At 46.4% G+C, this 16699-nt stretch overlaps 1 protein-coding gene across 2 annotated transcripts in view; it reads right to left on the bottom strand.

Annotated features, from left to right (window-relative positions):
- Positions 1-41: 41 nt before the first annotated feature.
- Positions 42-16699, bottom strand: part of PPARA (peroxisome proliferator activated receptor alpha) — a 94321-nt gene continuing 77663 nt past the window's right edge. The window contains exons 7-8 of one of the 2 annotated variants that reach the window (XM_023221737.1): positions 11772-12219; positions 42-8562 (exon numbers count right to left, since the gene is read on the bottom strand). In XM_023221737.1, coding sequence (XP_023077505.1) covers positions 8318-8562; positions 11772-12219 — 693 coding nt within the window. In that variant the 3' untranslated portion in view covers positions 42-8317. The remainder of the gene's footprint in view (positions 8563-11771; positions 12220-16699) is intronic. The other variant, XM_023221740.1, reaches the window with a different exon arrangement.

Here is a 16699-nt window from a genome sequence, read left to right as displayed (position 1 = left end):
GTTCTTTTAGACCAAACAGTCCATCACTCAAAACTCACCAAAAAATTTTAAAAAATAGTTTATTTTTTAAAACCATTAAGGCAGAACTGTACCCTGAAATTAACTCTGTACATTCATCAGTCTTACAGTAGGACATCCCAAACACAGAAGTTCCCATATATTCAGGATATAAATCAATACATGTGGTCAGTTCAGTCTCCTAATAGGAAAATGAAGACCCAAGATTTTTTTAAAAATTAAGGTTATTTTATAGCCATTTTCTAATTGCCTGGAACCAATCAGTTCATGTGACTAGAAAAATTACTTTCACCCTTCTCTGCACACCCTTGATTCCGGAGGTCCTGGATGCCCGCTCCCCCCACCAGGAGAGAAGTATGAAGTTGGAGAGAGGATGCTGGGGCCTGTGTGGCAGTTCCTACTTTGGAACTGCACCTGTTTAGCACAAAGAAGAAGCTGTAAGCCCCAAAATACTGAGAGTATAAGGCACGCACTAACAGAGCGCACATGGAGAGACTGGGCCCAGTCCCTGCTCTGGGATCTGCCCCATTGTCGCGTGTCTGTCAGCCCTCTCCCCTAGGGTTTTAGCCTAACGGCATTATGGATCCCAGAGGGTGTAACCAATATGCACCGAGAAGTTTTGCCAAGGTATTGGAAACAGGGTATGGGGAGACTCACGGGGTCTGTGGTTTCTGCTTTATGCTTTGGGTTGGGCCACCTGGAAGATGCCAGAGAACCGGCATGTGCAAAGAATTTCCATCAGGACATTTCCAATTGCCAAAGTTCTTTGGTAATAACCCATAGGTAAGAGTTCCCTGAACGGCAGACAGCTATTTACTAAACAGGAACAGTGAAGGGTCTTTAGGGAAACACTGTCGTATGAACTCGGTGGCCTCTAACGTGGAGTCTAAGGCCTCGCTGGTGCAAGTGTCTAAAGATAGCCTCCCTTGTGCTCTGTGCATGTACAGTGTGGTCATGGGAAGAGATTTCCACATTGAAAGTGAATTCTGCGTGGCTCAAGAGAAATGAAAAACGGTGTGTGCGTGTGCATACACGCCTGTGCACAGTGTATTTTAGTTGTTTGATGTCAGCTTCCTTTGTGTTTCCAATAGGGTCAAGAGCCAGGCTTTTAAGAATATGAGTCAACACTGATTTCAGAAGAATCCAAATATTTGTTATGAGATGAATGATTGTAAGTTAGTAAAATATTTGTATTAGGATATTTTTTAAAAACTCAAATCACAGTATTTAAGATATAACTATTAACACAGTTCTTTTTACCACACAATGTAGAAAAAATAGTGATATTTAACATGAACACTGTAATCTTACCAAAAAGAGTACTACGTGGTCTTCATCTTTTGTGAGGTACATGAAAAAGGAACTGACTGTGCCTTAAAAAAAGTGAAGTTGCCAAAAGTGAGTGATTTTGTTCTGAAACGATCGGCCAGTCGCTCCTCTCCGGGGCCTGAAGGCTGACCCCCTCTGACTGGAGGCAGAGCCAAGGCCTGGGGGTCCGGGGAAGGTGCCCGACTACGTCCCAGGCCTGCAGCATGCCCCCTGCACCCGGGTCACCACTTTTCCTAGGAGCCAGGGTGCATGGGCTGGGGGCCTGCTTGTGCGCCAGTTTGCGTGGCACTTTATTTGTTCATTAAATGAATGGATTTTTAATGCTGGATGTGGGCGGAAGAGGGGCAAGAGAAGAGGTGGCAGGTAGACTCTCTTCTTGTCACATTTGACCCAACTAGCAAATTAAAAAAACAAAAACAAAAAAACTGACCCCCTCCCCAGGTCTTAGTTTGCTATGATGTAAAAATCAATTATTTCTTCTTTTTTTTTTTTTGCAAATAATCCATCTAATAGCCATGAGACCACTCATGTACTTGAGGTCATCAGCTGTGTCCATCAAGACATGACATTGAACATGGACACGATCTGGTCTATTGGTCTGTTTTTGTTGGCAAAGGACTCCAGAAGGATGTAGTTGTATGTGTTTCAGATGAACCACATTCCATAGCTCCTCTCCCCTCACAAAAGGGGTTCTCTGTGGGGAGAAAAGCAACTGATTATACCTTTCATGTCTCAAACTGAAATTCTGAGAAGCAAATGGTCAGTTGATGGCCCCATTCCAGATCTGCAGGGACGTCCTCAGATGTCCAGAGCTGGCAAAGGTGGAGCAGGCAGCAGCCTTGGGCACCAGCCTCTCTCTTTCAGTTCTAATAAGAAGGCCACACACATGGCTTTTTGTGATAAGCTTCCAGCCCATGCCACTGAAATAACATTTAAGAACCTGCTGCATTTCACAGAAATAGTGTAATGGAAATCATTATGTAATTAAACAAAGCATGAAGCTTATTATCTTTTTCTTTTTAACAAAACCTTCAATTTCACATTTTAGTGCGTACTGTGGTTTCCAGAGAAATATATGGATCTCCTATATTCTGAGTCAGACCAAATTTATTGCCTTTATTCTTACCCTAGTCTATGGGGTCAAGGACCGTTTTCCTGAATGCTGTCAAAATGGCACCTGAAAATATGTAAATCCCCGCAAAAACCTACACCTCAACCGTTGGAACACAGTCTTAGATCTTTCTAGGCAGAAGGCCTCTCAGAGGAGTACATGCCCTGGGCAAAGGCCATGGACTCGGAAGCAGGAAGTTCACGGGATGATTTAATGGCATCGAGTAATCCTTTGGTGAGATGGCCTTGGTTGCCCTCAGCACAGTGGAGGCAGGTTAATCATTTATTTGCCACAACCCTTCCTTGGTCTGTAAAGCTGCCTCACAGCTGGGTGGTCCTTACAGCCGTTTCTGCCGCAGATATTTGTGGACATTTCACTTCCAGACTGTGACGTCTGAAGGTAGGCTTGAATGACAGCTGCCATCATCCCTGCCATTAGGGAGGTGCACACAGCCCCCTTTGCTCCATGTAAATATTTGATTGGTAAGAAGTTCCAGTACAACTGAACAAGTCAGCTTGGACCGAGTTAAGAGAAGCTGGGCCACTTTTAACATGAGAAGAGCGGATACTTCCCCATGCTTGGCAATGCCAGTGCCGTAAAAATGAGCAGTGTTGAGACAAACCTCCTGTGGATGAGAGGTTCCCGTGGACACTTCCTCATAATCATGAGCCCTCAGGTGGTGGCATCAGTCTTCATGGGTGACTTCTATGGACAGCATCATTTCCTTGCCCCTCCTGAATCTATACGACTGTTCTGAACATGAAAGAAAGTCTAAAAAGTAATCCCTTAGGACCCCTGCATCAGGCCAACCATGCTAATTGCAGAGGGCGAGGCTGGCAGTCCAGGAGATGGGAGCTGAGGACAAGACTGCAGGCCCCTGGGTCACCTGTCCTTGCACTCACCAGGTGTAGGTGTCTCTCAACAACAGGGAGCTGCAGGAGGTGGAGAAAGTGCACCATGCCTGGGGCCCAGCGCTAGCAACACCCAGCAGGCCCTACATCTGGAGGCTGGTGTTTTCATTTTAAAATGGAGGCTGATTTGCTGTTAACCCCTCAGACAGCTGAGGAGACCACAGGAACCTGCTTTGAAAGCTGCCCAGAGCCTTGGCATCCATAGGTGGTGAGCTGTGGGCACCTGGCACGTTCTCCTGGTGGCATCTGCATTTTGAAAGGCCACACTGTTGAAGAGGTACCAGCTGTTGAAGGTAGCCAGCTTTTCCCAGGCCCCAGGAAGCCCCCCACCAAAGGCCAGGCTGTCGGTCAAGCCAGTCTTAGCTGGGTGCATTGGGCTTGCTGGGTTGAAACAATGAATCCATTTTAAAACTGGAGTTGAGTGAGACATTCCAGAGACAGGTGTGGCCACTGGATCAGGACCAAAAGACCCTCCATTCTGTATACAGCTGGTAAGTATCGAAAGTGCCCAGAGCTACAGTGGTTTGAAAATGGGAGTTCGAGGTGGGAAGTGCTTGGTACCAAACACAGAGAGGCAAAGGTGCAAGTTCAGAGGAGACAGGCCTTAGGAGGTCACGGTTTCATCAAGGCTTGCTTTGATGCATCTGTTTCCATCCATATCTGGTAGGGTCTCTCTGAGGAAGCGGCTTCCGCATGGCCAGCAGGAAGAGGTGAAGAGGAGAGGGGTTGCTGGGGGCGGTGGGGTCTGTGTGTCACTGCAGGCCAGGACCATCGGCCGCTTCTCCTAAGCCCAGGATGTGCCCAATGTCAGTTTCACCAAATTGGGGTAGCACCTTTTGCACGTATCTTCAAGGCTCCCTTTACACAACCGAAGTTCCTACCAGATGTCATACGAGATGCTGCTCCCCTGTGTGTGGGCAGGCTCAGGTGTGCCCACTCGAGGAGTCTCCATCCCACCTGCCCTAACTACAGACGCCGCAGTGTGTGCATCTCAGCTCTGGCACTCCCGCAGGGCCTGCTGAGGTATTTGTTTCGTGGTCCGTTGCGGGGAAGTGGTGGCTAAGTTGTTGACTTTTCATGGTGTAGCAAATCTCTCATTTGTGTCTTGAGCTCTTGCTCAGCTCTGGGAGGCTGCCCTGTCCCTGTCCCCGGAACCTCCAGACAATGAATGCTCCAGGAAGGCTGTTTCCCTTGGGGTCTTAAATGGCCCAGTGTAAGAAATGCGTCAGCGCAGCAGAAAGGTACCTTCTCTGCTCTTAAAATGCAAAACAAAACAAAACAAAACACAGCTCTTTAAAACATGGACAGCTCTCCTGGGTATCCTTGAATGCCAAGTTCTGGGTTTCTGCCCCACTTCACGTCCATTATGTTTGTATAGCAAACACACCCATTAGGAAGATGCTTTATACTCTTCTCATTAGAGATGGAGGAAAGGTCAAGGGGAAACAGGCAAGCGAGATGGAATGAAAGGCACCAGCAACCGTCAGCCCGTGCTCCCAGTCCCGCTCCTGCTGCTATAACTGGAAGCATCTTGTTTTGACAATTCATCCAAACGGCCTTAGGCCTGCGCAGTTCTCCAGCCTCTGGAAGTGTGGTGGGGACAGAATCCAGCATGTAGGACACCCAGCTGGAAGTGCCAGGAGGTGGGAGAGGAGGGATGCGCCGCCAGGCTCCCCTGGACGGTGGAGAGGCCTGCGTCTGCTCCCGAGCCACAGCCGGCTGGCACACGAGAGGCACATCTGGGAGGAGCCCCGTGCCATGCCTTCACCCTGGTCAGCACAATAGACCAAGGCTGTTTGGTCTCTGAAGACTTTGGCACTTTTTGCTATTGAAAGTTGAGAAAACGAAGAACTGTGTTTAAACAATGACTTGTTGAAGAGTGGGTAAAGTTTCAACTTCCTGCATTTGCTGCCAGGGGGAGCGGGTGCCACACATGCGCTTCGACACTCCGGAATCTGTCCTGACATCTCTTTTGTTCTTTTGGCTGATGTCTGTTGAAACCCAGCAAGCAAGAAATGCACTCTGTTAATAGTTCCCATTTGAACTGGGGCACCTATATTTGAGTATTGATGCCCTGAGAAATCTATGATTAGGTGACCCAAAATATTCTAGCATTGAGTGGCAATTAGTGGTTTTGTTATTTAAAGAAATAGGAATGTGTGATTTCCTTCCCTATCAACACAAGAAACCAATGTTGAGTGACTTTCAGCCTGAGGTCACCGGTGTCTCCATTCTGGCTTCATCAGAGATGTCCCTGGAAGTCTTGCTGGGCCTTAAGAAAACCAAATGCTCACCATCGCTGCTGAGTGTCCTGGGAGCTAACTTCGAACGTGCCAGTCAGCTTACTGTTACTGCTGAAAGTCTGAGACGGGGGGCTATTTTGAGCAGGTTTTATGAAAATGTAAACAGAACAATGACTTCTCTGAAAGACGTGAGGCTCACTTTCCTGGGCCATGTCTCTTTGAATGGCACAGGGCACATCAGAGCGAGCAGCTGCAGGGTCGCGGTGGATAACACAAGCGTGGCATTGGCCTCCAGCCCCTGGGTCTCATCAACACAGGGGCTTCTCATTTTAGGAAATACTATTGAAACGGATGGACCATGCCACTCAAAGGCTAGCTTCTTTCTGAATTACGATGGCCACTTGGCTGGTGGCATATATGGAAACACTTTTATTTGCTTCTGGTTCCTAAGACACTTGGGCAGACTGCCTGCCGCTGCTGCTGCCATTTTTTTTTTGCAGGGATTGGAGGGGTAGAATCTAACTCTGTCACCAAGGCTGGAATGCAGTGGTTAGATCACAGCTCACTGCAGCCTCAACCTCCTGGGCTCAAGCAATCCTCCCACCTCAGCCTGCATAGTAGCTGGGACTATAGGTGTATGCCACCACGATGAACTAATTTTTAAATTTCGTATACAGACAGGGTCTTGCTATGTTGCCTAGGCTGGTCTCGAACTCCTGGGCTCAAGTGATCCTCCCACCTCGGCCTCCCAAAGTGCTGGGATTCCATGTGTGAGCCACTGCGCCTGGCCTGATTGCAAAAACCAAAACAGGACTAAATTTGTAATTTTTAAAAAAGGATGTGCTAATCCTAACTTTCACTTTTTTCTAGAGGAAGTCTCACACTGTGTCCTTCCCACTCTTGCATTTCCATATTGCTGGCCATGGGACCCTTATCAATCCTAATCATTCTTAAAATAATAATGACCTCAGAAGAGCCAAATTTTCTAACGATGGGGGGAGAGGCATCGACGATACCTCCAGGTGCACAGCGACTCCCTGGAGGCAGTGGTCCTGGCATTTCCAGTCCAGATCTGAAAATTCTCGACGGGACACTTTATCTACCAGGTAGACAGAAAAAGTGTTTCCAGGTCCATGTATTCTTGACAAACTGCCATAATCAACGCTGCCTTCGCAGTTGGACTGAGGTTGATAAGTTGGTTTTGATGGCTAAAACAAATATTTTGGATGTTGAAAAAACTACCTTACATACAAAGAAGACTTAACCTAAACCGTTGTAAAAAATAACTAACTCTTATGAAATCTGCCATTTGAAGTAAAACTGCCATTTGAAGGAGACCCCACCCCTTCTCTCCATCCCCAGGGTGACCAGCTCCCACCCAGCCCAGGCTATGAGGTCACATGTGCCTCTTCTCCGCTCCAGAGAGCATCTACTCTCACCAAGAGTTAAAACAATAAAGCATCATCTATTTAAAAGCAACATAACAAAAGATATGGGAGCTGCCAAATGGGGCCTGGAGGAACATTGACAGTCTTTCCGTAAGAACGCCACCATTCCCACAGACAGCCGGACTGGGTGGGTTCAGGTCGACTGGATGGAGCCGAGTGGAGCAGGAAGCTGGTGGGCTTCGGGAGCTTGTCTCGTCCCGCTTACCATGGGCGCTAGCTTATGTCAGTCCAGAGCCGGGGTCTTGAGACTCCGTTTTCTGGGCTCTTCTACACAAACCTGGAAATGGGCCTTTCCACATATTAGTTACAACCACGAAAACAGTGAACCAAAAACAAAACAACAGCTGCATTTTGATAGCTTATCCAACAGTTCTTTTTTTTTTTTTTTTTTTTAAGACAGAGTCTCATTCTGTCACCAGGCTGGAGCACAGTGGTGTGATCTTAGTTCACTGCAACCTCCAACTCCCTGGTTCAAGCAATTCTCCTGCCTCAGCCTCCCGAGTAGCTGGGATTACAGGCACGCGCCACCATGCCTGGCTAATTTTTGTATTTTTAGTAGAGACAAGGTTTCACCATGTTGGTCAGGATGGTCTCGATCTCCTGACCTCGTGATCCACCTGCCTTGGCCTCCCAAAGTGCTGGGATTACTGGCATGAGCCACTGTGCCTGCCCCAACAGTTCTTTAAAATTCTCCATCCTATGATTAAAAAGCAGCAAGTTGTCTTTCTTTAGATTCAGGAAACAGAAATGAAGTCTTTGAAATAAATATTTTGCTGCTTTTTACATACTTCGCCTTTGGATACATCTAGACTTATAGGATTATAAACATTGTTAAAAAGTGCTGATTAGTTTTCAGAATTATAAAGGAGCACAATAGTCAAAAGCAGGGTGTATGGGAAGACAGACCATGAATTTGGAGGTTACCAGTTAATTAAATGGTAAATCACGAATGTGATCTAAAGCAATGTGCATTGATTAACATCGGGTGAGTTAAAATCAGCCCATTAAGCATCACTCTCCTTAATCTTCCCAGTCCTGAGATTAGCCACCTACCCCCAGCATTTGAGTTCTACGCTCTCGGAAGTACTGGTTAAAACAAAGACGTGGAATAATATGCCGGTTACCTACAGCTCAGACTGTCCAAGCTCTAAGGTTAAAGTGGTGGATATTTGTGCAAAATTGTGCCGCTCCCCTGTCTCCTTTGTAGTGCTGTCAGCTTCAGAACTCCTGGAAAAGGTGTGGCTGGTCTGAAGGAACTCAGTACATGTCCCTGTATATCTCCTGCAGCAACGGGTGCAACGCAGCATCCGACTCCGTCTTGATGATCTGCACCAGCTGCGCATGCTCCGTGACCAGTTGCCGGAGGTCTGCCATTTTTTGAAGAAGTTTTGGGAAGAGAAAGATATCGTCCGGGTGGTTGCTCTGCAGGTGGAGTCTGAGCACATGCACAATACCCTCCTGCATTTTTTCAATGTGTCCTACGTTTAGAAGGCCAGGGCGATCTAGTCTCGAAAGAAGAGAGAGAGGTTTGAGTGTGCTAATCATCTAAGAACTGCTTATCAGTTTCAGGAACCAAACATGCCTATTTTATGTGGCCTTTCTTAGAAAAAAACTGAGCTGCCTTTGGATGTTGTCAACTTGACTGGAAGATAGACATGGGTTTTTCCAAAGTCAGTAGGTGAAGTAGGGACAGACAGGACCAGTACTCTTTCCTAAATATTAATACTATGAGGCGGCAATAGCGCCCTAAGTACACCTTATGGTATGGCCCTTTCACTTGTGATTTACCTGACGACCACCTGTCAGGGAGGAAAATTAGAGCTATTAGGAGGAACAGTACATTCTGGAGATAACAACCACCAGTTTTGCATAGTATGGGAAATGAAGCTCTTGAGTCGAAACTAGATATTCAGCTTCAAGTGTTCCACCATATTTAAGGAGTGTGATTGTGTTAGAACTAGGTTTTGCAGGCTGGGCATGGTGGCTTACGCCTGTAATACCAGATACTCGGCAGGCTGAGGTCGGAGAATCGCTTGAACCTGGGAGACGGAGGTTGCATTGAGCCAAGATCATGCCACTGCACTCTAGCCTGGGTGACAGAGCGAGACTCCGTCTTAAAAAAATAAATAAAAAATAAAAAAGAACTAGGTTTTGTGGTGTATATAGCTCTGTTACAGAGCCTTCTAATATCAGTCAGGTGAAAAGAAAGTGGAGTGGGAAATGAAGGGGGGACGGGATGGAGGTGCGTACTGGCTGGAAAGGATGCTCAGGAGACCATGGAGTGGGAAATGAAGCGGGGACAGGATTGGGGGTGCGTACTGGCTGGAAAGGACACTCAGGAGACCCTGGAGTGGGGAGGAGGATGGGGCAGGTCTGAGATTTGGTGCAGGAAGAGCCAGCGTTCACACCAGATGACCTGCCTGGGGTAGCTGGCACTAGACTTCCTGGGACAGTCTCACAGCATGAGACCTGATTCTTGGTCCAGAAAATACTGCCCTGAGCCATATTCAGCAGGCGGTGCTCCCTTACAGACCCAGCCATTGCTATGATTCTTAACAGAGTTGCTAGTGATGAGGATTTAAAAATCTTCATTGTTTTTGGTTGTAAATATAATTATTAAGTTTTTATTTCTAAAATTCTTGTTTTTGTGTTGTTTTAGTGAAGGGGTCTTGCTATGTTGCCTAGGCTGGACTGGAACTCCTAGGCTCAAGCAATCCTCCTGCCGGGGCCTCCAGAGTGGCTGGGGCTATAACTATTAAGTCTCTAAAGAGAGGAATTATTGCCGGGTGTGGTGGCCCACACCTGTAATCCCAGCACTTTGGGAGGCCAAGGTGGGTGGGTCACCCTCAGTCAGGAGTTTGAGAGCAGTCTGGCCAATATGGTGAAACCCTATCTTTACTAAAAATACAAAAATTAGCCAGGTGTGGTGGCATGTTCCTGTAATCCCAGCTACTCAGGAGGCTGAGGCAGGCGAATCACTTGAACCCAGGAGGCAGAAGTTGCAGTGACCTCAGATCGTGCCACTGCACTCCAGGGTGACTAAGACTCTGTCTCAAAAAAAAAAAAAAAAAAAAAAAAAGAGGAATTTTTGGAAAATTGGAAAGAAATCCCCCCTCATAATTTTAATCCCACCATAATAGGTTTAACATCTATCTCACTGGACATTTTTCTATATACCTAGGATTGATATAGGATTATAATTTCCTTTATAAAACTGTGATCATGCTACATATAAATAGTTCTGCAATTGCATATTACCCACAATGCTACATCCTGACCATACTAAAGGACAAATTATGCGTGACTGCTTTGTCCTTGTACACTTTACGCCAGGGCGCAAGGACTTCCTTCGTCTGACTTGTGCCCAGCCAGACGGTAACAGGCATGGCTGGTAGGGCTGAGTCAGCTCCATGCTGACAGTGAGTCAATCCCTGGGGCGCAGTATGGCTGCAGGCAGTGTGGGAGACCCATCCGTCTCCACCAAGCCTGGGTAAGGTCAGCCGAGTTTACAGTAGATGGATGACCTTCCTAGACCTGAGACGGGGCTATTTAAAGGAAGGTGACACCGAGCCAAAAATGTGGGCACTGCAGAGCCAGCTTCCACACAGAGGACCAGACTGGCCTTCCCTGGGATCTGCTTCCTCGGGCAAAGCAACCCTTGCAGTCACTGCCACTTGGCTACTGACTGATATTATACTTTGCATTAGGAAATATACTTTTCATCAACATAACCGATTGTGACAGCAACTATACTGACATCTGTATTGAACTTCATACAATATTGTCTATAATATGAATACATCATTATATAATACATATAGGAAAATAATATACAAATCATATCTGCTTAGAATATTAGACATAATTATAATATAAATGAAATGTATGTGTGTGTGTATATATATATATATATATATATTTTTTTTTTTTTTTTTTTTTTTTTTTTTTTTTTTTTTTTTTTTTTTTCCTGAGACAGGGTCTTCCTCCGTCGCCCAGGCTGGAGTGCAGTGGCACGACCTCAGCTCACTGCAACCCTTGTCTCCTGGGCTCAAGTAATCCTCCCACCTCAGCCTCCCAGGTAGCTGGGACTACAGGTACATGCCACCATACAAGACTAATTTTTTGTACTTTTTTTTGTAGAGATGGGGTCTTGCCATGCTGCCCAGGCTGGTCTCAAACTCCTGGGCTCAAGCGATCCACCCACCTTGACCTCCCAAAGTGCTGAGATTACAGGCCCATGTCCGACCTCTTTTTCTCTCTATATATATGTTTGTGCAAAATATATAATTTTTTTTTTAAAGACATAGGGTCTTGTTCTGTTGCCCAGGCTAGAGTGCAGGGATGCATTCATAACTCATTGCAACCTTGAACTCCTGGGGTCAAGAGATCCTTTTGCCTCAGTCTACTGAGTAGCTGGGACTAAAGGTGTGCACCACCACACCTGGCTAATATTATAATTAAAATGTCATACATTTACATAATATTAAATGTCTTTATAGATAATAACAATATATACTATAATATTGTACAATACTGATATAATTCCCACTGAATTCTACTCAGCAGTGACTGGAGGTCAGCCTTCTTCCCACCCTGGGAGTGTCCCCTCCACTGGAACCGCTCAAGCTGGTACTACATTTCCCATTGTCAAAATTTTCAAGACAGGAGCCTGTCGGTGACATGACACCGGCAGATTAAATCAACCACTCACCTCCACAGCAAATGATAGCAGCCACGAAAAGGGAGATATCGCTGTCATCCAGTTCCAGTGCATTGAACTTCATGGCAAAATCAAACTTGGGTTCCATGATATCACAAAACGGTTTCCTTAGGCTTTTTAGGAATTCACGAGTTATAAACCCATTTCCATATGCTACCAGCATCCCGTCTTTGTTCATCACAGAAGACAGCATGGCAAATATGGCCTCGTAAACTCCGTATTTTAGCAGTGTCACTTGATCGTTCAGGTCCAAGTTTGCGAAGCCTGGGATGGCCTTGGCGAATTCCGTGAGCTCCGTGACGGTCTCCACTGATGTGCACTGGCAGCAGTGAAAGATGCGGACCTCCGCCTCCTTGTTCTGGATGCCATTGGCCACCAGCTTGGCCACCAGCGTCTTCTCAGCCATACACAGTGTCTCCATATCGTGTATGACAAAAGGCTACAAAGAAGGACACCAAGGTAAGTCAGGTGATGTGGGATGCACCATGCTCCCAGCCATCAGTTCACTAACGAGCAGCTCTTGAGTCCACATCACCAAGCTCGGTGCCTCGGAGGACTCAAGACACCCGCAGAACACAGTCCTCACTCAACTTCAAAATCGGTTGGGGAAGATAAGACATTAATAGAGAACGAACAGTATAAATCAGTAAAATAAGAATCATCATCGCCTGACATTGGGTGGATTTCATTGCTAAGAAACTAAAGTACTGGCCTGGGCATGGTGGCTCACGCCTGTAATCCCAGCACTTTGGGAGGCTGAGGTGGGTGGATTACCTGAGGTCAAGAGTTTGAGACCAGCCTGGCCAACATGGTGAAACCCTGTCTCTACTAAAAATACAGAAAAATGTGGCCAGGCGCGGTGGCTCACGCCTATAATCCCAGCATTTTGGGAGGCCGAGGCGGGTGGATCATGAGGTCAGGAGATGGAGACCATCCTGCCTAACATGGTGAAACTCCATCTCTACTAAAAATACAAAAAATTAGCCGAGTGTGGTGGCGGGTGCCTGTAGTTCCAGCTACTTGGGAGGCTGAGGCAGAAGAATGGCATGAACCCAGGAGGCGGAGCTTGCAGTGAGCCAAGGTGGCGCCACTGCACTCCAGCCTGGGCGACAGAGCAAGACTCCATCTCAAAAACAAAACGAAACAAAATTAGCCAGGCATGGTGTGTGCCTGTAACCCCAGCTACTTGGGAGGCTGAGGCAGGAGAATCGCTTGAACCTGGGAGGCAGAGGCTGCAGTGAGCTGAGATCGTGCCACTGCACTCCAGTCTGGGTGACAGAGCAAGACTCCGTCTCAAAAAAAAAAAAAAGAAACAAGAAACTGAAGTACTGATTTTGTCCACAAAACTAACAAGGATATTAGCAAAGCACCTTAATATTCTTTTTTTTTTTAATATTTTTGAGGCGGAGTCTCACTCTGTCACCCGGGCTGGAGTGCAGTGGCCGGATCTCAGCTCACTGCAAGCTCTGCCTCCCGGGTTTATGCCATTCTCCTGCCTCAGCCTCCCGAGTAGCTGGGACTACAGGCGCCCGTCACCTCGCCCGGCTAGTTTTTTTTTGTATTTTTTAGTAGAGACGGGGTTTCACCGTGTTAGCCAGGATGGTCTCGATCTTCTGACCTCGTGATCCGCCCGTCTCGGCCTCCCAAAGTGCTGGGATTACAGGCTTGAGCCACCGCTCCTGGCCATACCTTTAATATTCTTAAAGATTCTCTGAACTCCTAACAACTACTGCAAGAGGCTTACTTATGATAATTCTTAATTTTACCAGTATATGCACTTTAGAGACGAACACCATCATTTAACGCTGCTCAATGAATAAATTTGGCATGTAAATACGTACAACTCATAAAGTTGGCATCTATGTAGAAATCAGCAAACAAGCGTTGTTAAACTCTTTAGGGATAAAGTGGAAAAGCCTCAGAATGCCCTTGTTTCTCTCAGTGCAGGAGACTGAAACCTTCACTCAGTGCTCCACGTTCTGGAGCAAGTGCCAAGTCCCCACAGCCGTGCCTTGTGTGATCCCATGCCCTCTGCATCTAAACCCAGTGGCCTGCCATTTCCTGAAGATCTCGTGGTGGAAGAGGTGGCTGGGTCATATTATTTGAAGCCAACATGCTCAGAAGGGATGACATGTGTGGGAGGGCCGGGGAGAATGAGCACAAACACTGCTGTTGGCTGAAATTTGCGTCTGTGGGCAGAGCAGGAAAGTGATAGCATCTGTTTATAATGTGGTCCACGGCTTATGCAGACAAGGTCAATAATGCAGTGGGCTACAGTATTATTTCTTTTCTTTTCTTTTTTTTTTGAGATGGAGTTTTGCTCTTGTTGCCCAGGCTGGAGTGCAATGACACAATCTCGGCTCACTGCGACCTCGGCCTCCCGAGTTCAAGCGATTCTCCTGCCTCAGCCTCCTGAGTAGCTGGGATTACAGGCATGCGCCACCACGCCCAGTTAATTTTGTATTTTTAGTAGAGACAGGGTTACACCATGTTGGTCAGGCTGGTGTCGAACTCCTGACCTCAGGTAATCTGCCCACCTCAGCCTCCCAAAGTGCTGGGATTACAGGGGTGAGCCACTGCGCCCGGCCTAAAGCGTTATTTCTACTCGCTGCTGGAACAGTGGAGCCCAGAGTGCAGAAGCATCCCAGGGATTTAAAGAATGCCCCCTGCCAGTGGGCAAAACACAACCACTGACAATGCTCCTGACCCACAGCCTGAAGTGTTTCCTGTTTCTGGGCTCACAGCACAAAACTGTCTTCAGGGCACCGGTGGAGGTGCCGATAACCATCACACAGATTGTATGGAACGTTTCAACAGAACCAGGACTTGCAACATAACGCTGGATAAAAAACCCTGATTCTGCATCTGAGGAAAGCGGATATTTTAACAATTACTCACAAATGGGTGAAAACATTCTGAATACAATATTCAGAGCCAAGTTTCTAAATAATCTCAAGTCCGATTAACGAAGACTGAAAATGATCTCTCTCCAAAGACCTTAAAAACAGTTCAGATGACCATTGTTTGGTAAAGTTAGGAGATAATTCTGCTTCACAGAAAGTTGAAGCTCAGATTTGAGGAATTAACATTTCTAGGAGGGGCTGATTTTTTTTTTTTTTTTTTTTTTTTTTTGAGACGGAGTCTTGCTCTGTCATGTCGCCCAGGCTGGAATGCAGTGGTGCAATCCCGGCTCATTGCATCCTCTGCCTCTGCCTCCTGGGTTCAAGTGATTCTCCTGCCTCAGCCTCCCGAGTAGCTGGGATTACAAGCACAGACCACCACGTCCAGCTAATTTTTTGTATTTTAGTAGAGATGGGGTTTCACCGTGTTACCTAGGCTGGTCTTGAACTCCTGAGCTCAGGCAATCTGTCCGCTTCAGCCTCCCAAAGTGTTGGGATGACAGGTGTGAGTCACCGCACCCTGTGGGACCCCTTGTTCAAAGATGATTATGAATTTCAAGAAGGCAACAGCGGAGCGTGAACACCCAAGCCTGGGCCTTTCTAGGCTTGGGGTATCGTGAAACAGCTTGCATGCCCCTGAGGCCTGCCCTGGACTAGTTTTATGGGGGATGTACTCTCATAAATGAGGACTTATGTGGTAACAAATATCTCATTTCATTTTTATAAAATTATCACTTTGGTTTTAGAAAGTGGGCCTCATTTAACAGGGAAAACTGGAGACCACTGATTTCAAAATGAGTGCTACCATGAAGAAACCAATGTTGATTAAAGCTAAAGAGAAATGGTGTTGTAAAACACATTTGCAAATTCGCTAAACTTCATTGACAAGCATTCTTGGTAGGATCATTTTACAAAAAATCTATGCAGCAGCTTATAACTTTGGAATATGCCTTTTATACTCAAGTTTGACTATGAATATGTCTGACATGACAGGCAGTCATTTCAAGTAAATGAAATAAAGCACATTATAAAGATTTTAAACAGCGTGAGGCAGGAAACTGCCTAGATGTTCCCCAGTCACTCCATGCTGAGAGCAGAACGCCCTGCTTGCTGCCACACTGGTCCCTGCACACACTCGTGTGGCCTGTGATGCTCAATGATACCTCTCATGAGAATTCATCTCTGTTAGCAGCTGTCATCTTTTAGCAAAAAATTAAATGTGGACCAGGCGCAGTAGCTCAGGCCTGCAATTCCAGCATTTTGGGAGGCCGAGGTAGGTGGATCACCTGAGGTCAGGAGTTCGAGACCAGCCTGGCCAACATGGCAAAACCCCATCTCTACTAAAAATGCAAAAATTAGCCAGGCGTGGTGGCGGGCACCTGTAATCCCAGCTACTTGGGAGGCTGAGGCGGGAGAATTGCTCGAACCCAGGAGGGGGAGGTTGCATGCCACTGCACTCCAGCCTGGGTGACAGAGTGAGACTCAGTCTCAAAAAATAAATAAATAAATAAATGTGAATTACTAGTAGAGTTGCTTTGGATGACATGATTTAATAAGCTCTCTCAGTTATGTTTTACTATACATTTGTTGAAGTGGCACAAAATATGAAGCACATTTTTTAATCTAAAGACAACTTAAGTAGTAGGTATAATACTGGACTGTCACCCAGCAGGCAACACCCCAAGACATGGTATAAGGTCATAGCTGTTGAAAGAAGCAGTCCTATTATAACACGGCACCCTGGAGGTCACCCTTATTCCCGAGCTTCTGAAATATTAAGAATAATGTTGGAATTCCTCTTTCGAAACTGGTCTTAAAAACATGCTCAGCTGCATGTCACAAATTAGCTTCCTTGCTTAACATTTTTTTCTTTTTTCCTTTTTTTTTTTTTTTGAGACAGGATCTTGCTCTGTCACCCAGGCTGGAGTACAGTGGCGCAATCACAGTCCACTGCAGTCTTGACCTCATCCTCCTGCCTCAGCCTCCTGAATAGCTGGAACCACAGGCGCACACCACCAT

This window comes from Piliocolobus tephrosceles, chromosome 19, assembly GCF_002776525.5.
Source record: "Piliocolobus tephrosceles isolate RC106 chromosome 19, ASM277652v3, whole genome shotgun sequence".
NCBI classification, from domain to species: Eukaryota; Metazoa; Chordata; class Mammalia; order Primates; family Cercopithecidae; genus Piliocolobus; species Piliocolobus tephrosceles.
This window is presented reverse-complemented; position numbering and strand designations above follow the sequence as displayed.